The sequence below is a fragment of the Podarcis cretensis genome (assembly GCF_951804945.1).
Source record: "Podarcis cretensis genome assembly, chromosome: 3".
Taxonomy (NCBI): Eukaryota; Metazoa; Chordata; class Lepidosauria; order Squamata; family Lacertidae; genus Podarcis; species Podarcis cretensis.
Genome location: NC_137172.1, coordinates 51,966,303 through 51,988,625, shown reverse-complemented (window position 1 = coordinate 51,988,625; position 22,323 = coordinate 51,966,303). Strand labels below are relative to the sequence as shown.

Sequence of the window (22,323 nt, the reverse complement as noted above, 5' to 3'; positions counted from 1 at the left end):
ATTTAGTAAAGTTGGCACCCCTGGTTCCTGCCCAGTCTCAAATCTGCCATTCTTGGGCAAGGTGATTGAGCGGGTGGTTGCTGAACAACTCCAAGCACGCCTGGAGGAAGCGGACCATTTGGATCTCTTCCAATCGGGATTCAGGCCTCACCATGGAACTGAAACTGCCTTGGTCACGCTGGTTGATGATCTCCGGCGGGCTAGGGACAAAGGTGAGAGCTGTTTCCTAGTTCTGCTGAATATCTCAGTGGCCTTTGACACCATCGACCATAACATCCTTCTGGACCGTCTAGAAGGGCTGGGAGCTGGGGGCACTGTTATACAGTGCCCCCAGCTCCTTTCGCCTGGGCCGTGTCCAGAAAGTGGTGGTGGGAGATGAGTTTTCAGACCCCTGGGCTCTCACTTGTGGGGTGCCTCAGGGTTCCGTCCTCCCATGCTTTTTAATATCTATATGAAGCCGCTGGGAGAGATCACCAGGGGGTTTGGACTGGGTGTTCATCAGTATGCAGATGACACCCAGCTCTACCTCTCCTTTAAATCAGAACCAGTGAAGGCGGTGAAGGTCCTGTGTGAGTGCCTGGAGGTGGTTGGAGGATGGATGGTGGCTAACAGATTGAGGTTGAATCCTGACAAGACAGAAGTACTGTTTTTGGGGGACGGAGCGGGTGGGTGTGGGGGATTCCCTGGTCTTGAATGGGGTAACTGTGCCCCTGAAGGACCAGGTGAGCAGCCTGGGAGTCATTTTGGACTCACAGCTGTCCATGAGGCACAGGTTAACTCTGTGTCCAGGGCAGCTGTCTACCAGCTCCACCTGGTACGCAGGCTAAGACCCTACCTGCCCGCGAACTGTCTCGCCAGAGTGGTGCATGCTTTAGTTATCTCACGCTTGGACTACTGCAACGCGCTCTACGTGGGGCTACCTTTGAAGGTGACCCGGAAACTGCAATTAATCCAGAATGCGGCAGCTAGACTGGTGACTGGGAGTGGCCGCCGGGACCACATAACACCGGTTCTGAGAGATCTGCATTGGCTCCCAGTAAGTTTCCGAGCACGATTCAAAGTGTTGGTGCTGACCTTTAAAGCCCTAAACGGCCTCGGTCCTGTATACCTGAAGGAGCGTCTCCACCCCCATCGTTCAGCCCGGACACTGAGATCCAGCGCCGAGGGCCTTCTGGCGGTTCCCTCATTGCGAGAAGTGAGGCTACAGGGAACCAGACAGAGGGTCTTCTCGGTAGTGGCGCCCGCCCTGTGGAACACCCTCCCATCAGATGTCAAAGAGATAAACAATTACCTAACATTCAGAAGACAGCCCTGTTCAGGGAAGTTTTTAATATGTAATGCTGTACTGTTTTTAACACTTGATTGGGAGCTGCCCAGAGTGGCTGGGGAAACTCAGCCAGATGGGTGGGGTATAAATAATAAATAAATTATTATTATTATTATTATTATTATTATTATTATTATTATTATGCTCTCCTGTCCTTTCCTGAAGTTTTGTCTGGCTGCCCCATGACATTTCTCCCATTGATGGGAGGGACATTCATTGCACCACATGACTGCTTCCACATGGCAGTGTCTTGTGGACTTGGTGTGGCTCATTGGCCTCATCCAAATGCCATGCCACATCCTTTACCCCATTTCATCAGATTTACATAGTGTGTAAATAAATAGTAGATTAGCTCTACGATGTCTCACGCTTCTTGCTGTGTTCTGCCAGAAGCTTAGTGTGCATATATTATTATGACGTATATTGCTAGAAGCGCCCTGGAAGAAAAGGGAGATGCCTTTTCCAGAGCTGCACGTACCAAAGGATGCCCAGAGATTGCAGGCACCCCCAGGGCGTTCTCCAACAATTTCATGTTTATTTCCTTGAGGGGAGTGGTAAGCCTGTATTCCAGCTGAGAGTCAATTTATATTTTCTATGTGGATATGAGTGATTTACATAGCAAGAAACAGAACATTTTTGAATTATCAATGTATATTTATTCTCCCCCCATTAAAAAAATATCAAAGACCCATTAAATTATTATTTTTTTGTCACTAGTAGCAAGAAGAGAAGGTCCCTAGTATTCTACTGTCTTAATTGAAGTCATTATTGTATTGGCAGAAAAAAAAAATCCTATGTACATTTTGCACCAGTTCGAAAGAACTGAAGTTTCCACTTACATATTGCACAAATCATGGTATCTGTTCCTTGGTAGTCTTCTTTGGTGTCAAGCCTTTTGAGAAGCCATCTGTGGCACTACTGCTGTGATGAGCTGTCTCTTTCAATATCAGCACTACTCTCTGCTAGCCCATACAAAATGCACATGAGCAAAATTAGGCACTTTTGGACTGGGCCATTTGCTTGGCCTTAGAGAGGTTTGCTTTGCTGGGCTACAAATGGGTTTGCGGATCTTTCTCGCCTAGTTCGTTTGGCTCCTGCTTTGAGATACTGGGTGGTTCAGGACCAGGAGAGGACTGTGATTCCAGGTGCTCTACTGCTGCATAGCATACCATGGCCACCACCAGTACAGCCAACACAATATAAAGCTTGATGCTGACACTTAAGAACGTGCTGTAACCAAAGGCAATGACAAACCCCAGGGACTCCCACAGGCGATAATTAGCAAAGGCGGCCTCCTTGTGCTTTTCAAATAACACTCCATAGAGAGCTGTAAACAAATGGAAAGGGAAGAATTAGGCAAAACTTTATGTTTGAAGCCTAAATCTGGCACCCATCTAGGTCTGTAACTGTAGCAGCAGTAGCTAACCCTCTTTCTCCCCGGAAAAGATCATGCTGCAAGAAAATACATGATGGGTGTCTTCTCTTTTGAACCAGGAAGCTGCTTAGGATCACACAACATTGTAGCTTAAACCATATACTGCTGGGTTTTGAGTTTACTGTGAACAGGTCCATTGCCAGGCAACAGTGGTCCAGAGACATTAAAAAACGATATTTGTTCCTTGGTGTGGGAAGTCTCTCTCCCCTGCTTTTGGAGGGTGACACCTTCAGCTGGTGTAAGGGGCAGAGACACAAGAGCTGCAATGCTCAAGAGTTCCTTGTGAAGGATTGTTAAACCAATCAGAGAATTGTAGCTCTGAGTGGAGGAAAACAGGGGCACCCTGACAAGTGGTATCACAATTCTTTAAACGTATGGTGTGAATATGGCCAATCTTATCCATGCTCCTAGCAGTATCGTTAAAACAGTGCTACTTAGAATCCTTATGCATGCAAACTATGGGCTCTGTTGCTGCAGGAATGAATATATGAACTAACCCATGATGACATCAGGCAGTTCATGTCTAAAAAAAGGATAGGGGTATGGTAAGATCTGCTTTCAGTTCTGGTATATAATCTACAGAGGCTGAGTAACTTCCCAGGACGATCCACACGTCAAATGGAAGTGCCTATGTTTATAATGAACCTGTTAGAAATGCTACATTGGGGAGGCTGCTGGCTAGAACATCTGTTCTACTTTGAAGAATGCAAGAGCTGCTGGATCAGGCCAAAGGCTCATCTAATCTAGCACTACTGTTCTCATAGTAGCCAGCCAGATACCCGTGAGAAGCCATTAAGCAGGACCTGAATGCAACAGCCTCTACTCACTTGTGATTCCCAGCAACTGATACCCTCTAAGAGCGAAGGCAGAACATGCTCAGGCTCTAACATGTTTAGGGCTTTTTTTACATCCTGCTGAAGAGAATAATAATGGTGTTTTTCAGGCCCATGCAACTCTTTAAACAGCATAGACTCATAGAATTGTAGAGTTGGAAGGGACCACAAGCAGGGCCATCTTTAGCAGATGTGATGCCGGGGTGCAAATATCCGCCCAGCGCCCCCAAATTACCACGGATAGTGTTGGGGTGGCCATAGCTGTGCACTGCCAGGCATTGGGGGGGGCAACTCTCCCCCATGCCCCTGAGAGGCTGGTGCTCTGGTGCGATGCACCACTAAGCCCTATGGGAAAGACGGCTCTGACCGGAAGGGTCATCTAGTCCAACCCCCTGCGATGCAGGAATCTTTTGCCCAACATGGGGTTCGAACCTGCAACACAACTACTGCAAAACTCTAGCATGGAAGATGCTTGTGTGTGCATAATAGCATGCATATTATTACACACGAAGCAGCTCTTATAGAAGAACAAACAAAATAAAACAGCTTCAACTTACAATACAGTGAGGTGCCAAAATATGGCACAGGCTTTTGGATAGGTGAATCTGAAAATGTGGAGTAGGGCAAGGATTCAGGCATTTTCCATTAAAATCCTTTAGGGGGAGCCCTTGGTCAATATTAGATTCCACAACCACAGGAGATCTCCTGGAACAGCTACTTGCTTAAACCCTGATAGGAGTTAAATTTTCAGTCTCTAGAATTCTCTTTAGAACTTTGTAATGAAACTCTGTTAAAGTAAGAGCTGAGTCATGTAACTGATAATTAAACTGAGCAGCTCATGCCTACCTCACTTTGTGTGTAATTCACAAGCAAACGGTTTAATTTGAACTCTGCTGTGGAACCTGTTTTCAATGGCGGACCTGTGCCTTCCAGTATGAAGTAATAATTAGGAAGAGTGGAGCTCTGAACGCGTGTGGAGTGTTTCTTTCTCAGAAGCAGCAAAGATAAGATACAGCTTCTACAATGGATCAAGTACCACAGGCTACTGTTTTTGGTGTTTTTGTTTTTTTTAATGGTAGAAGAAGCAGCAGTTGATAATTGCAAGGCACTCTGCACATGTTCACAAATCTTCTGTTGATTATTCAGGGCTAGTCCTATCTCAAGAGTCATCATTTTATATTTACTGCATGGAGTTTCAACTTCCGCTGACTTGAGCTGAGCCTCTTATTATTTCTTCGCATTTCCCAGATCCAAGAACTGGTACCTACATCAAGTTCTGGGGTTCTGCTCCCATGTTCTGGAGTTGAACCTTGGCTCAAAAGAAGGCCTGCATATCCCTCAACAATGTACTTTTTAAAAGAGGATTTCCTTTAAGCAAAGTGCTGCCTCCTGTTCGGAAGAATACAGATCCAAGTTTGTAAAGGCATACCCTCCAACATTTCTCTGACAAAAATAGGGATGTCCAGTGCTGTTTTTTCTAGAAAAAGAGGTGCTGGAACTCACCATAAATAGCTTCCTCATAGAATGTCAATAGCGCCTACCTGAGAGGTGCTGGAACTGAGTTCTGGTGAGTTCCAGCTGAAAAAACACTGGGGGATGTCTTATTCCATACCCTCCAACATTTCTCCGATGAAAATAGAGATGCCCTACCATACCTTCCAATGTTTCTCTGATGAAAATAGGGACATCCTGGGGAAAGTAGGACATCCTGGGATCAAATCAGAAACCAGGACGGCTACTGTAAATCTGGGACTGTCCCTGGAAAACAGGGACGCTTGGAGGGTCTGTAAAGGGTGTCCCTTTCCCCAATCACTTCATAAGCTTAGTCATATCCTCAACATACAGTAGAACTTCTCCAAGTCCAGAATTTCTACATATGCTTCTACATATCACAAAGTTCTATAATGTGCAAAAAGAAGGAATAGATCACAGCCCTAACCTGCTAGCCTCCAGGCATTGTTGGAATGCAACCTCCATCAGATGCAGCTACTTGGCCAATAGTCTAGCAACATCTGGAGGGAAAGCTTGCTTTATGCTTCCTGGTTTGTTGAGCGTTCATCCTGATTTGCTTACAAGGTGCTTATGCTTCTTACAATTCATCATGTGTTCATTCCACACTTTTCAGTGCATTTCCTCATCCCTTTCCAAACTGCTAGAGCTTTAACCCACTTTAAATGTGTAAGTCTGAAGTCTTGTTATGTGCTCGAAGCCTTGAACCCCTCCTGCAAAATACTTGCGGTCTGGACCGGAGGCACCCGGAAGTGTAGTTAAGCCCTTAGCATGACCTCATCTAACCTGTATGTAATCCTTGCTTGGTTCAGCTTTGTTGTTGTCAAAAGACTCTCTTGCCTTGACATTCCCAGGAAATGAGAGAGAATGTATCTAAGGTGGTACTTTTTAATGGAGCGAGATCTGTTGGTGAGGTGTGCAAGTGCTTGTATTTCACCTGTGTAAGCAACGTGGTGACATATTTAATCTCCATAGCTAATTAGTTTAGGATTTATTCCTTGGCTGACAGTGTAAATATTTCAACATACAAAAGGTCTTTCTAGCCGTTAATCTTTATTTTTTTCTTATGCAATGTTATTTTAATCTCTGTGCCCCTTCCCTCACACACAGCAGGGATAATAAACATTTCAATTAGCTCCTGGTTATCAGATACAGTGGATTATCGAACTTAATCCATTCCAGAAGTCTGTTCAATTCCTGAAACCATTCAAGAACCGAGGCACGGCTTCTGATTGGCTGCAGGAGCTTCCTGCACTCAAGCGGAAGCTGCGTTGGACATTTGGCTTCCGAAAAACATTTGAAAATTGGAATGGGAGTCGATTTATTCATCAATTAAGCCGTTTGAGAACTAAGGTTCCACTGTATTCCTTTTGACTTAGCACACAGCTTGCATTTGAGGATTTCTTTCAAACCTTTGCTCTCTGGTCGCATCCACAGCACACATTTAAAGCAAATGGCTTCCCGCAAAGAATCCTGGGAACTGTCATTTACAGAGCTACAATTCCCAGTACCCTTAAATTACAGTTCCTGATATTCTTTGGGGAAAGTCATGTGCTTGAAATGTGTGGCATGGCTGTGCTCTCTATGTATACAAATAAATACCATCTGTGGTAAGTGGTAATAATAAGAGAGACTATTTTGAGATAAATATGAACACCACTGTTGAGAAAAGAGTAATTTGGGATGCAAGCAAAGCAGTTAAGAGAGGATTTTTGATACAACAGAACACGATTCAAAAGAGAATTCAAAATGAGAAAAAAGATAAGATCTTGGAGAAAATAAAGGAAGGAGAAAAGAAATTTAGAGTGAAACCAAAGTCGCAGGAGATCCTGAAAGAGATAAAGTTGCACCAGGTACAATATATGAAAATGATGAACCAGGAGATAGAATGGAAAATCAAACAGATGAGACAAAAGACATTTGAATCGGCAAATAAATGTGGAAAACTACTGGCTTGGCAATTAAAAAAAGACAGAAACTTAACACTATTACAAATCTGGAAGCAGAAGGAAAAATTATACAGAATCCAGTGGAGATTAGAAAGTCTTTTCAGAGGTATTTTAAACAACTATATACACAGGAAACTCAGAAACAAATGGACATCGATAGTTTTTTGAAAATAAATGGATTACAAAAAATCTCTCAAGAGAACAAGCTAATGTTGAATGATAAAATAACTGACCAGGAAGTTGAAGGAGCCATTCAAAATATGCAACTAGGCAAATCCCCAGGGCCGGATGGCTTGACCTCAAGATACTATAGATCTTTGAAAGAATCGTTACAAAGGGAATTTGTAATGAAATTTTGGAAGGGAAAAAGGCACCAGAGTTGTGGAAGGATGCTTATATAACACTTATACCCAAACAGAGACTGAGAAAACACAGCTTAAGAACTACCGTCCCATATCTTTGCTTAATGTGGATTACAAAATTTTTGCTGATATTATGGCTAAAAGACTAAAAAAGGTACTAGCAGAAGAAATTCATAAAGATCAAGCGGGCTTTCTCCCGGGGAGACATTTGTCGGACAACACGAGGAATATAATTAATATTTTAGAAAAATTACAAGTGAAGATTAATACTAAAGCAGTTTTGATATTTGTGGACGCGGAGAAAGCCTTTGACAACATTTCATGGAGTTTTATGAAGAAAAATTTACAGGGAATGGGGGTAGGCCAAGGTTTTGAAAACAGTATAGGTGCAATTTATTCAGAACAAAAAGCTAAATTGATTGTGAACAATGTAGTTACAGAAGAGTTTAAGATTGAGAAAGGAACACGACAGGGGTGCCCAATCTCTCCATTGCTTTTTATATCGGTCCTGGAGGTTTTGCTAAATATGATTAGAAAGGACCAATTGGTTAAAGGTATTCAAGTCGGAGCTAAACAGTACAAACTGAAAGCATTTGCTGATGATTTGGTATTGACATTACAGGAGCCAGAATCTAGTACTAAAAGAGTATTGGAATTGATTCAAGAATTTGGTCAGGTTGCCAGATTTAAGTTGAACAAGCTGAAAACTAAGGTCTTAGAGAAAAATTTAACAGAGATTGAGAGAGAGAGGTTACAGAAGGAGACAGGACTAACATTGGTCAAGAAGGTGAAATACCTAGGGGTTAACATGACTGCTAAGAATGTGAATCTATTTAAAGACAATTATGAAAAATGTTGGACGGAAGTGAAAAAGGACTTAGAAATATGGTCAAATTTGAAGTTATCATTGCTAGGCCGCATTGCTGTGATAAAGATGAATGTGTTGCCAAGGATGTTATTTTTGTTTCAAACATTGCAAATATTGGATAAAGTGGACTGTTTCAAGAAGTGGCAGAAAGATATCTCTAGATTTGTCTGGCAGGGCAAGAAGCCTTGAATAAAACTTAAGATATTAACTGATGTTAAAGAAAGAGGTGGATTTGCCCTGCCAGACCTTAGGCTTTATTATGAATCGGCTGCATTTTGCTGGCTGAAAGAATGGCTGCTTCTTGAAAACACGGACATTTTGGATTTGGAAGGTTTCAATAATGTTTTTGGTTGGCATGCATACTTGTTGTATGATAAGGTCAAAGCACATAAAGCGTTTAAAAACCATATTGTCAGGAAAGCACTGTTTAATGTTTGGATAAGATATAAGGATTTGCTTGAAAATAAAACTCCAAGGTGGTTGTCACCAATGGAAGCGAAGGCTCAGAAAAAGCTCAATATGGAGGCCAAATGGCCGAAATATTGGGAAATTTTGGAACAAGAAGGAGACAGATTAAAATTGCAGAATTATGAAAAACTAAAAAACAAAGTGCGAGATTAGCTTCATTATTACCAAATAATGGAGGCTTATAATTTGGACAAGAAAATTGGTTTTCAGGTGGAAAAATCAAAACTGGAAATAGAACTGTTAGAACCCAAAACTAAGAATTTGTCTAGAATGTATAACTTGCAGTTGAAATGGAATACTCAGGATGAAACGGTTAAATCTGCAATGATTAAATGGGCAGAAGATGTTGGCCATAATATCATGATGGCTGACTGGGAACAGTTATGGACCAAAGGTATGAAGTTTACGGCATGCAATGCCTTAAGAGAGAATATAATGAAAATGATATACAGGTGGTACGTGACACCAGTCAAGCTTGCAAAAATCTATCATTTGCCCGATAATAAATGTTGAAAATGTAAAGAGACTGAAGGCACATTCTTTCACCTTTGGTGGACATGCCCAAGGATTAAGACTTTCTGGGAGATGATCTATAATGAAATGAAAAAGGTATTTAAATATACCTTTCAGAAGAAACCAGAGGACTTTCTCCTGCGTATGTTCGGCTAATTGGTGCTAAAGAAGGACAGAACTTTCTTTATGTATGCAACAACAGCAGCAAGAATACTCATCGCGAAGTATTAGAAGACACAAGATTTACCCACCTGGGAAGAATGGCAGATGAAAGTGATGGACTATATGGAACTGGCGGAAATGACTGGCAGAATCCGAGACAAGGTGAAGAGTCGGTGGAAGAAGATTGGAAAAAAAATTAAAGTTTATTTACAGAAACATTGCAAAATTAAGGAATGTTAGAAGGTTGTTGGAATGAAGTAATGTGGTTTTAGCAGAAATGATATAGAGGATTAGGTTAAAATTGATTTATTAATCGGTGATAGACGAGAATTACAGTATATTAAGATAAATTATTAGGATAAAAACAAAGCTGGAAAGGATTTGCTGAAACGTCTAATTGAACTAGAATACAAAAAAGGGAGGTGTGAGGAGGTCAAGGAAATAAGTAAAGGAAAGAAAGCTATGTAAAGGTCTGATCTGTTTTTTTTAATTGTTTGTATTTCTTATGTCTTTTGTTTTATTTTTATTTTTTATTGTTCCTTTTTGTAATTTTCAAAATTTGAATAAATATTATTTAAATAATAATAATAATAATAAGAGCGTTTCTTCATTGGTTATGAATGCAATCCCAGAGGAATAAAGGAAGGGGCTTAATTTCCTGACACATAGGTATTGAATTACAGGTGTTGAATTGGGTTATGCATAACACCTGTGGCTTAATGCCAGTGCTGCGAGCTTCTGTCAGGAGTCTCTACATGCCCAACTATCACTACTTGGAAAGCTGTGATGGTTCTCCTTCCTGTTGTACATGGAAGATCATTTGGGGTACTTTGCATGGCATCAGTGAACAGGTCTGATACAACACTAGTGTATACCTCTTTTAAGGGTCTCTTTTTGTCTACATCTGATGCTTTTAGTTGTTGCCAGGAAAGCACCTAAGCCATTTGTCATTCCATATAGCCAGTGCTTTTTTTCTGGGGGGACGCATACCCATAAACATTTTGTGAATCTTTGTACTTTTGTCCATTTACTGTATTTATTTTTTCCCAATTTGAACTATAAAATGGTGATTTTCTTGAGTCAAAATTTTTTTTTTAAAGAAAAAAGCACTGTGGCTTAGCACTTACATGCCAGGAAGAAATGCACCAACAAACCAAAACTATGTTTCATTTGAAGCAAAATAAGCCAGATTTGATTCTGCAGCATTCAAAAACTTAAAGAAAAGTTTGCCACAAGCATAAAATGCTATTTAAGTTTTAACACCCCCGCCCCCAGTGATGTTACAGCATACCTGTTTTGGACCCAGGACTCAGCTACATCAGTTAAATTACAACATTAAAAATGTGTTATAACACTGTGACACCAGATGGTGCTGTAGAGCTGAAATCACAACTCAGTGATATTTTCCATTGTGGGCTTTACAATGGTTTTATTATTATTATTATAGCTGTGTAGATCTAGCCCCAGTCTTCCAACTCTTTCTGCCAAGGTGCATTCTACTCAGACATATCTCAGGAGCTTCCAGACGGGTGCTCCTCATGCACAGAAATGTTTCACAGCATCCATGTGATGTCAGCAGTGAGACTAAGGCCAAACAGTCCCATGCACACTTTCCTCAGAGTAAAACCCCATTGATCCCAGTGGAACTGACTTCCAAGTAAACTTGCCTAGAGTTCTGCTTGTGCTGCCAGTCTTCCATGATAGAAAAGGCTTACCATTGGTCTGCGTCTGCCAGATAGCATCAGCTGCACCCCACAGGGCAGGGAATACGAAGAAGAGGGCAAGGTGGCTTGGGCGAGGTTTCCAGAGCAATAGTCCTATTATGCAGGCAAGGTTGAGAACTCCACCTGGAAGATGATGAAAGATTGAGAGAAAACAATAAAGAGTTTCAGAAGTAGGCCATTTCAGATAGTGAGAATTATATAGCTGCATCAGGCCAAGGTCCACATCGTGCATTAGTTCCTAGCAGTGGCAGCCGCCCAGGGGACATTGGAAGCAAAGAAGCAGGATCAGCAAGGCTGGCTATAGTATAAAGATGAAGTAAGCAACCACCTGGGATGTCAAAATTCCAGCTACATAAATGTTTTGGAGAGCCACCAGAGTGCACAGAGGGGCAATGAGGCTGCATAGGAGCACATTGGCTGGGCAATGTACCCTGCTGTTCAGGAAACAAATCAAGAGTCTTCTCATTTCCATTGGCCCCCAAGGTCACAGAGGTAAGGACCTGCTATCTCTTCTGCTGGTTGCCTGGAGGAAACAAACCTTGAGTCCTGGTTCAGATGACATGTTGGTTAAGCCAAACCACAGCTTAGCTCACCGTGGTGTTGCAGCAGGAGGATTGTGGGCAGGAGCCACAATCTCTTCTTTGGGGTCTCTCATGTCCACCCATTCTTGCTTGGCTTGGCTTAGCCCAGGGGTCTGCAACCTTTAAGACAAAAAGAGCCACTTGGACCCGTTTCCGAAGAAAAAAACAACTGGGAGCCGCAAAACCATTGCAACATTTAAAACAAATATATCTCCGGAGCCGCGATCTGACAGCGGGTGGGAAGGTGACGTCGGGACAGTGCGTGACTAACGCAAGCACCACCCCCATGCGACGTCACAGCCAGTACAGCGCCCGCCACAGTGGGGAGTGTCGGGGCGCACAATGCGCCTCCTCCCCTCGCTAGTATCCGCCCCGGAGCCGCGGCAAAGGTGTAAAAGAGCCACATGTGGCCCCGGAGCCGCGGGTTGCTGACCCCTGGCTTAGCCTAACAAGCCAGCCAGCCCATTGTCAAGGCAAGTAATTTAGTCCTGGCATATAATGGGCACCTGTCAGCCTAATGACATGGGTGAAGTAGGCAGCAAAATGCCAGCTGGTTTCCTCAAGAGTGAAATTTTATCCAGGATGTGTAGTTGGGAGCATTTCTCTTAAGTCATATTAGATGTGAAGTACATTCAGTTTGGAGAATGTGCAGAGCTAGCTCATTAAAAAAAAAAAGTCCAGTGAACACATGAGAAATCGAACCCCAAGAGACATAATTTGTCAGCAGTGCCAAGTTCCAAATGTTTATTCATAGTCTGCCCTCCCTCTCTGATGTTGGTCAGATCAGTGCCTTAGCAAGTGCTGCCAGTTGACCCTATAAATTATACTATTGTCAGATCAGCACCTCCAAAAGGGACAGGCAAATACGTAGCATATTGCTTCATGATTTCAGAAGCCATGACACCTCCCTGTTCAGGGAATGCCAGTCATTAGATGAAAGGAAGGGAACCTTCTTCTCCCCTGTCCAAGACACTGGGATGGGATTTGTTTGTGGGTCATTTCATTCGGGATTATGTGGTATAAATCAGTATGCCATGCAACCACTCCAAGAACCCCATGTGGACGCACAAAAGTAAAGTTTCAGAGGTAAGAAATACAAAGGGGACCTGCAGCAAAATGTTGCTGTGTGGAGCGCTTCTGCTCAGATTTCCAACCAAGCAGCCACGTTATTTTCTAGGATCCTCTATTCCATCTCCATTTTCCATTCCCTGTTCCCCCTCTTAGCCGTCAGTAAGCATTACACACCAACTGAGCATGCTCAGGGTGGCATTGACTATTGTGTTCTGTTGGCACAAGGATTTCCACTTATGCAATGGAACTCTTTCTCCTTTCCTCATGCACACTCTGTGCCCTCTCCAAATCTGCCCCAGAGGGTTTGGACAACCCCAAGAACACATTTAGGGGGTGCACAGGGGGAGGAGAGGGGGAACATTTTGTTGCACAAGAATAAATCTTTTCCTGACAGAATGCGTTTGTTAGTATTACATTGGATACAACCCTCAGTCCTCAATGGACTGTTTTGGGGTTCCCACCCTCAATATTTTTTTTTTATCCTGCTGCAAACCAGCTCTGCTGATACCACTCTCTTGTGTGAGACTAGTGCTGTTTTGACTGCTTCAGAACTAGCACCCAGAGAATTGAGATTGCTATTAGTATATGTGATTCATGAGTTGAGAACCACCTTCTGTGTTAGAAATGCTGAGACTTTCTCTGAAGTGACTGAGCAAACAGACATATTTGAAATTCAAATTGGCCAAGACTGTTTCATTCCCAGTAATGAGGGGAAAATCCTCATCTGAACTGATCATGTTTTTAGCCAGTTCTTCATTAAATTATACCCCCTGCCTCTTAATATGAGCACACCCAATTTTTCACACTAGATGAGCCCCCCGGTCCTCCGTTAGCCTTTACATACCCATTGCAAATAGAAATTTTCTGCCAGTAAATTGGGAAATCTTCCCAAAGAGCAGGGAGCAGAGTGAATTTGTAGCCGAGAAGCAGATCATCACATAGCCGACAAAATTTATCCCAAGGGCACAGGTCACATAGGACTAGAGAAAAAGAGAAAGACACACAGACACACATGGCATTATTATTCAATGCAGCAATGTTGATTCTGTCATCTGAGGCTTAGGACTTCGGGTCTATTTCTGAGTGCTGGGTGAATATTCATACAGAGAAGATGTGATCTATAAAGCACAGCTCTGTGCCTTGCCGCAGGGCCTCCAGATTTAATGTGTGTGCCTGCTGTGCAGTGATGGAGCTGAGAGACGGGGGGGGGGGATAATTTGCTCATGTGCCGTACATGTTATCAAATGCTAAAGCAGCAGAAGAACTGGGGATGTGTAGGGAGAGGAGTTGACACACAGCGCTTCCAGGCTGTCACTGTTTTGTGGTGGGATTCAATCACATACCACTAGTAAGTTCAGGTTGGGCAACAATAATTGATTTGGAAGGTCTTGCATAACATGCCTGTTTCCCCCAAAGATGGGATTTTTTGCAGTAAGGAAAGTGATGGGGAAATGCACTGGGAAGTGTGGATCTAGGATAACATTTGCCAGTAACATCATAAACAGGCTGCCTGGAAGTGTCCACAAGGTAGATGATTGCCAACCATATGAGTAACTCTTTGGCTTCCTGGACATCAGAGTATGCTGCATTTAATCAGATGGAGACCACAGAAGCAATATGCTAGTACTAAAAATATGGCTAAGATCTGCATCATTAAAACAAAAAAAGCACCATAAGACTTGCTTGTATGCTCACTTATAGCTACCACTAAGCTCACATTAACCTTGTATCTTTTTGATACTGTACCTGTGCATGCCCATTCAGGGTATGCAAACTGTCAGGCAGCTAGATTTGTGCGGCTATAGGGCTGTTTAGCAGGCAATGCAAGGGCTACCCAAATAAGAAATACCTCTGTGATTTGCAAGGCACTCTGGGTTGGGGGACAATATGGACAATAAATTAATAAAGCAAATCCATTAATATGGCAGGCAGAAAGATGCCTTTCTCCTCTAGGCTTGATGCCAGAGGCATGGCCAGCAGAGATGAATCTGCAGAGGGGGAGGAAGAGGCAGAGGGAAATAGAAACTTGATTCTTTCACACAACGAAAGTGAGGTAAGCCCTTCTTCCTCTGGAATGCTGCCTGTAAGTTTTTGCAGCAGCACAGAGATGAAGGAGTAGGATGCAGGTTGGATTCAACTCCCGAGGAGGAGGAACTGGCTGCACCTGAGTCTCCAAGAAGTAGGAGGTGGAGCAGCAGGAAGGAGAAACAGCAGGAAGCAGGGGCGGGCCTGAGGTATATCTGGCCTTGGGAAGGGCAGGAAGCTAGTCTAGTCAACTGACTCCGACAGTGAGGAGTGAGCTGTGGGAAGCTGGGATTGCTGGAAGCCTGTTATTGCTAATAAACCTCAACTAGTTAAACTGCCAGCGTGTCGTGTCTAGTGTGAGAGAAGTGATAAACCTGACACTTGACTTCTAACCCATGTCAATTGCTCCTTGTATCAATGTTTCCCCATTCAGATCCAACTCCCTCTGATCCCTGCAGCACCGAGTGGTTGTCCGCTCCCTCTTCCCCTCAGCGGGTCACCTAAGAACATAGCAAGAGCATCATAAGAGCCAAAGGCCCATTTAATCCAGCATCCTGTTCTCACCCTGGCCAACCAGATGCCTGTGAGAAGTCCACAAGCAGGACCCGAGTGACAACAGGACCTTTAGAAAGTATTGGAGCCACATGGGATTTATTTGACTTCTGATGGCACATGATTTTCATCAGGTCTCTCTGGTCCCTTGGTGGACCTACTGGTGTGTTTTGTTTGATTCCTGCTCTTCCTGGCTAATGACACCTAAAACACTTTCTTCACTGACTCCAGAGGCTTCTTGGGCAGGTTTCGGGTATTCTCAGTAGGGCATCCCTCTGTAGTGGCAGTTGGGACTCAAGAGTCCTGAGTGTCCCATGAACATTTCCCCATGTATTCATTGAAGAACTCAGGGTAGGTGATGTAACAACCGCATTTCGCTCACGTTCCTACCTTGGTGTAGTCGCCAGCAAGGAATCCTTGTTCAAACCCGCTGTACATGGTCAGGGGAATCAGGAGACACTGGCGTTTATCTTTAAGATGCCGAAATGTTGCCATGAAAGTGAAGCACAAGGAAGGTGTCTCATTTTTCTCACCCTCTGCTTGGTCGTCTGTGATCCGATCCAGAAAAATAGCAACTAGCAACACAGCTAGCACCCCACTGCCTGGATGCATTGGAATAAGAACCAAGTTCCAAAGTGACAAGCAATTCATAGATTTATTCTCAGAGCTCAGTTATGGGTTTAGAATACTCAGTCAATAAGTGTCTTTAAATTCAGTCCTAGAGGCCAAGAGAGTTTAAATAAAATTAACTGTTTTGAAGTCTCTGTCTTCAATATCAGGGCATCTACCATGCACAGCAAACTGTGCTCTGCTGTGTCATTTGTGCTATGGCAGCTGGAAAAACCAACTGTGCTGTTGCATAAGACAGATTTCTTACCCTTCCAGGTTAGGTCAGAGGTTAAAGAGAGATCAGCATGGGGGCACCATGATTGCATCTGTCAACATTGCCTCTAGATGAATTTGTTTCCTGAGCCTCTGGCTTCAGAATTAGTGACAGTTTTTTCCAAAGCACATGTGAAGAGGGAAATTATACTATGGAACTGGAATGTTAGACTTTATTTCATTAACTGAGGCCTGAATCACTCATAGGCAAAGATATGCCATACAATTTACAGCTGAAATGAATATTCATGAATACGCCAAATTTGCTGAACTTTCCTGTTAAGTTCTGAGTGGGAAAATTCATATTCATATTCAAATTCTGAATCAACAATTTGGAAGATGAAATCTTGACCCGAAAAATTAAAATTTGAAGGCTTTGGAACTGTTAGTATTTTCTGACAGTTATAATTTTGCTTGGGGGCCTCTATCATAACCAGTCCTAGATTTTGCAGATTGAAAGCTGTCAAATACTAAAAATTACTGCATGTTGTTTATCAAATGCTGTAAGATTTTTTAAGTGAGTTACAAGACAGCTATCAAAAACAGTTAAATTATATTGCATACCATAAAATACTGTCAAATACAATATATTACAAATGGTTTTTAGGAAACAAAGCAGATCAAGGGGTTCTTAGATGATAAAATCAATAATGGCAGACAAAGGTCCATGAAATACACTTTGCCCACCACTCCATTTCTTCCTCAGCAATGACCATCCAAAGTGAAATGTTGGAGATGATCTGGTGCACACCTTCTATGCTATATGTTAAAGCTTTAACAGTTAACACTTTAACAGTTGTGGCTTTCCACAAAGAATCCTGGGACATGTAGTTCACTTCTGTTTACCTAGGCATTTGATGGCTAAAATACATTGTTCCTGGCACACCTGAGATAACTGTTCTTAGAATGGTTTTTTAAAGTTTTTAAATTTATTTATTTATATGTTTGGTGCCCCGATCTCCTTTGGGAGGAAAGTAGGGATATCAATTGAAATAGCAAGCAAACAACAAACAAACAAACAAATGGTGTCTGGAAGTACCCACCTGTGTAGATTCCCAGCAGAGTGTAGATTAAGGTATCATGTGGTTTTTTTTGAGTGCTGTTTGTAGCATTTACCCCCGTGCAATGTTCTGCACCACAGCACAGATCTGCGTCTGAGTGTTCCACTAGGCCATAAGCAAAAGAAAAGAGCAGTGGTTGTTAGTGGTCAAAATAAAGACCATAAATTCAAGCATACATCCGCAATGGAGTTCAAGCTGTGTTCCAAAAAACCCTGAGGTAGGTACTTCAAAATATGATTGAGGTTCTCATCACCAATGAAATCAATAATGGTGGACAGGCTGCTTGAGAGGAATAATGGAACTTGTCCAGGAATCCTTTGCAACTCACAGAAATGCCATAGCCAATTGACAGGGTTGCTTTAGTGGACAAATCCATGTGGAAGCAGCTGCTTGAGCAGCAGGGCATTTGATGTGCCCCATCAATGTATAACTGGTCACTGTTGTGCCCTCTGCACTTCAAAGATCAGGACCATCTAAATTGCCCTTTTTGGTCCTATAAGTTCTGACGGTGCCGTAGGATGCTCACTTGGACTGGTATGAACAACAGTGTAAAATCCAGATACCGCTTCAGAGAATACTACTTCTGTTCATTAAGCTTTGCTATTTCATACAGTATTGGTATTTCGCAGTTCCAAAGTAACCATGCCTTTGAGCCATGATCAAATGTTTCGATCCCTTGCCAGTCTTCAAGGACGTTACCAGCATTTTCTAATCTCCTAGCAGTAACTTTTGGTTTGGTCAGCCAGTGGAGTTTTATCCCCTTAAACTAGCTTAAGACTGCAGTTGTGGGACAGGCTTTCCCCCCCTATATAGTTCCGGTGGCATTTAGCCCTAATCTGTCCCTTGAGGCAGCCTGCTTTTATTGTTATCCCTGAATTTGCTTTTAACCGGCCTACTCCACCTGGCCTGAGTTAACAACCACTGCCCAGTTAATCCTTTAACTCCTGTGCTGAACACACACACACACACACACACACACACACACACACACACATAGAAGACAAACCCATAGACTGAATCATTAGAAGACCTAGAATATAAAGTTGGAAGGGAACCCAACCTCCTGCAATGCGGGAATCTCATCTAAAGCATCCATGACAGATGGCCATCCAACCTCTTAAAAACTTCCAAGGAAGGAGAGTCCACCACCTTCCGAAGGAGTCCATTCCATTAGACTTCTTCCCAATGCTCTAGGAAGTTGTCCACAGGAACTGCAAACTGGACACCCATGCCAATAAGAAAACAATCCTTTACGTGGGTTTAATAGTTTAGATCCTCAGATAGTTGAACAGGAGGTATTTTCCTGCCCTGCCTCCCCTGCAGCCACACTGAGGGGTGGTGGTGGTGTCAGAATGCCCTCCAGAGTAATGTAGGTAGGTTATGGGGGCTGCTGGAAGAAGGGAGAATCATGCTAGGCTTTGGTTATTCGATTATCCTTAAAATTGCATCTATACTACTGTATGTGATACAGTATCACAGTTGTTTTTTTTAAAAATGATGAAAAACTGGTTTTACCTATCAGTAGCACTTCCAAAGGCATATATAGGCAAGGAAATGGTACCCTATGGTAATATCATAAAAATGTAAGGCTGTCATCGCGTAACCCTTATTGGAGGATCTGTAGTGCCACATCAGAATCCTGGATTTTCATGAGGTCAGAGTGAAAAGGTAGTTGCAATGTGCGAGAGGAGGAAGATGCCAGAGGTTACCATGAGGGTGGTTTGTGCGTAAGGGCAGGGTGCACAAATGGAAGAGGTAGGATGCAAGGACATGGGAGCGAAGGGGAGAGCAAAGCAGGACTGTAGAACAGAAGAGAGAAGCAGCTTCAGAAACGGGGCTGGGAGGGTGGATGGAGAGTTCAGGAGTGGCATGGGGTGGGGTGGGCAAGCTCTAGGAGGGGTTCGTATGGGGCGGGATGGCAGGGGAGCTGGCAAGTGGTGTAAGCAGGGACACAGCCCCCAGGGTGTGTGTGTGTATGTAATATTTACCTTGGTTGGGAGTCTGCTCAAATACAAGGGATGATATAAGATTTCCCCATACTCCAGAGGACTGGAATATCAGAAAGAATATTCCAAAGTACTGGTTGACAATATCTTTCCCAATTTTCCCTGCTTTCCGAGCATACGAGTTTCCAGCGATGGTGAGATATGTGCACTTGGCTGACCAGAGTGGTGCTCCTCCCAGCCCCAAGATCATAGATGTGGGGATCAGTGTGTACCTGCAAAAAAACACGCTATTTAGATATCTCTTTTAAGCTGCTAGCATTCTTGAAAGAAAGGCCAAAGACAGAATGTTACATCATTAAATTCAAGATGAATTGCTCAAATGTTTACCCCTATACTATAAGGAGACATATTCATGTGATATAAGAGCTGTAAGGAGCTAGATTGTATTGAAGGTTTGCCGTTAACTCCCTGCTTATCATATTTTAAGCAATATTCAGAATTCATGTTTGTCTAATACATGATAGACAGAGTCAATATGCATTGGACTTTTCACCAGGAAGTTTTTTCCCAGGTCTAGGAGGCAGGGCATAATTGTGTATCAGGTTCATTTCAAGTTAAGTGGGGGTGGGGGATTGAAATAAGCTCATGCAGCTCTCAACAGAGTGATTTGAAAAACACAACATTAAAGCTGCACTCATATACCCAATGGAATCGTTCAGCACATCTCTGCTAAAAGGGCTGGGTCAGCTTTGGGATTCTTTGGAGCACCATTCTCCAGCCTATTTCTACACCATATTGATGGCAGGGACCCAGAAACCACCCACCTTATAGAAGCTGCTTTACATATTACAGCAGGTTGGGGGACCTGTGGCCATCCAGATGTTGCTGGACAATAGCACCTGCCATCCTTGATGATCGACCATGCCAGCTGGAACAGACAAGTATTGGAGTCCATCAACATCTGGAGGGCTGAGGGCCCCCACCTCTGTATTGCAGTCACCACAAAAAATTAAGATATGAAGATTTTCTGCTCATATAATCCCCCTCGCCCAACATGGTTTTCAGCCTTGCAGTGATGCCACAGTCATTCTATGGACAAAAGTCTGGCTGTTTACTCAGTATCTGAACCTTTCTACACTGGAGTTTGGATGGAAGTAGACCACAGTCCCCAAATATATGGCAGATCTCATCGGAAGTAGGCTAGCAGCATTACCAGCTGGCGTAGAAGTTTCCCAAAGAATATGTGATGTAGCAGCACATGGAGCCCACAATGGTCCACTTGCACCCAAGCTTCTTAATGAGGATCGGTGGGAGAAACATAGAGGAGAGGATAAGAGCTGCATAGACAACACTCAGAGAGGCAACGCCCAGGCCTTCTTGAGAGTGGAGGCTGCTCTATAGAGACAAAATGAAATGGAATAAACAACTTTGCAATAAATAAGGGGACTTTGACTGACCGGGGTGGGTGGGAGAGAGAGAGAGAAGACAGCAAGTCCTTAAGACAAGGACTTAAGTGGAGCATTTGGAAGCACAAACACTGCAAAGGACAATGGAAATACTAAGGATACTATGGAGAGAAAGAGAGACATGCATGACACCTTGAGCTCATTGGAGGAAGAAATATTAAAATAAGTTAAAAACCATTTTTAGAACAACTGTCCAATGGGGACATGACAAAATATAAACTGACACATGGTGTCAAAGAAGTTGATAGGAGGGAGAAAGGTTTCTCCTTCTGTCATTATATCAGACTCTTCTAGCTCCGACTGGTAGGAGGTTCAGGGGAGACAAAAGAAATGCATAATTTGATAATGCAATTCATTGCTAGAAGGAGTGATGGCCACTAGCTTAAAAGAGAACTAGGCAAAATCATGGGAGCATTGTATCTCAGCAGCTATTAGCCATGATGATGATGTTGAACTTTCATATTCAAAGACAATATGCCACTAAGAAGAAACAGTGGAAGAGGGCTGTTGACTTCCAAAGGTCTCTAGGGTGCTAGACTAGACAGACCCTTAACCTGATCCAGAAGTTTGTGTGATCTCCAGGGATTTCTCTTCTGTTATGGAAGACCCATGCTACCTTTCACTGAGCTAGCATCCCTATTGCATTATATCCTCAGAGATCGTCTTCAAAGATACCCCCTTAAAATGTACACTCCACGACAAGGTCCACCTACCTGCAAACTCTGGAGCCCTCCATAAGCAGTAAATAGAAACAAGAATCCAACCGAAACCAGAATAATATTCTTCAGATGCTTCTCCATTTTCGGGTCCCACAAGATTTGTTTATTGCAAGGTTTTAGGTGTTCACTGAATCATTCCAGATGGGGAGTCCAGGGAAGGGGGAGAAATGACAGCCAAGCAACAACTTTGCTTCTCCTGTAATGCAAAAATGTCAAGTCAACCATCTGGGCTAAAGCCAATGAACTTTACCTTCTCCAGCATTGAAAATGCCTTAGGAACTTGTTACTTATTCACTTGTTCTGTTAGACGAAAAGGGTTTTAAAGATGACTTGATTATTTGCATAATTTGTGCCCTTTAACACCCAGTTACAAAGTGTGTTCAATAGCAATAGCGTTTTTCATATTGCTCTTTCGCAACGTAATGGTGCGAAGAGCTGGCAGAAAGGAATGAATGCCTTTTGAGTAGCATGTGGGTGGGATACAGTTGCAGGTTAGCCATAAAGGGAAGTGACTGAAAGGTCACTTGGAAGACCTGATTGCTTGATTGCTTTCAAGGGAGGTATCGTCCCTCCCTCCCTATTAATAATCCAGAATCTTAATATGACAGGGTAACAGGGCACTGTCATTCCTTCTGGGCAACGACCACTGCAGATTCACTGCATGCAAGGATAGTCCATGAAATCATAATCTATCTCCCTCTCCTGCAACTAGGGGCAGGCCAGTTTCAATTCCTCACTGTTTCTCACTTTTCCAGTCTTAAATTCAGTTCTCCACTTTTCCAGATCAGTTTGAGAGTATAATTATTTTTTTAAAATAAAAACTCCCATGAAAATACATCAGCATTTTAGTACAAATTTCTTCTAGTGCAC

At 42.9% G+C, this 22,323-nt stretch overlaps 1 protein-coding gene across 2 annotated transcripts; it reads right to left on the bottom strand.

The window, feature by feature from the left end:
• Positions 1-1,960: 1,960 nt before the first annotated feature.
• UNC93A (unc-93 homolog A) lies at positions 1,961-21,887 on the bottom strand. Of its 2 annotated transcripts, XM_079970922.1 has the most exons (9): positions 21,725-21,887; positions 21,448-21,649; positions 20,482-20,663; positions 19,311-19,540; positions 17,305-17,427; positions 15,770-15,981; positions 13,647-13,782; positions 11,142-11,273; positions 1,961-2,654 (listed from the first exon to the last, which is right to left on the bottom strand). In XM_079970922.1, exons 2-9 carry the CDS (start codon positions 21,532-21,534, stop codon positions 2,377-2,379), a joined length of 1,380 nt encoding a protein of 459 aa, XP_079827048.1. In that variant the 5' UTR covers positions 21,535-21,649; positions 21,725-21,887; the 3' UTR covers positions 1,961-2,376. The 2 variants fall into 2 exon arrangements, with proteins under 2 accessions (XP_079827048.1, XP_079827049.1); XM_079970923.1 differs by lacking the exons at positions 20,482-20,663; positions 21,725-21,887 and having other exon boundaries at positions 21,448-21,716.
• Between the last annotated feature and the right edge of the window lie 436 nt (positions 21,888-22,323).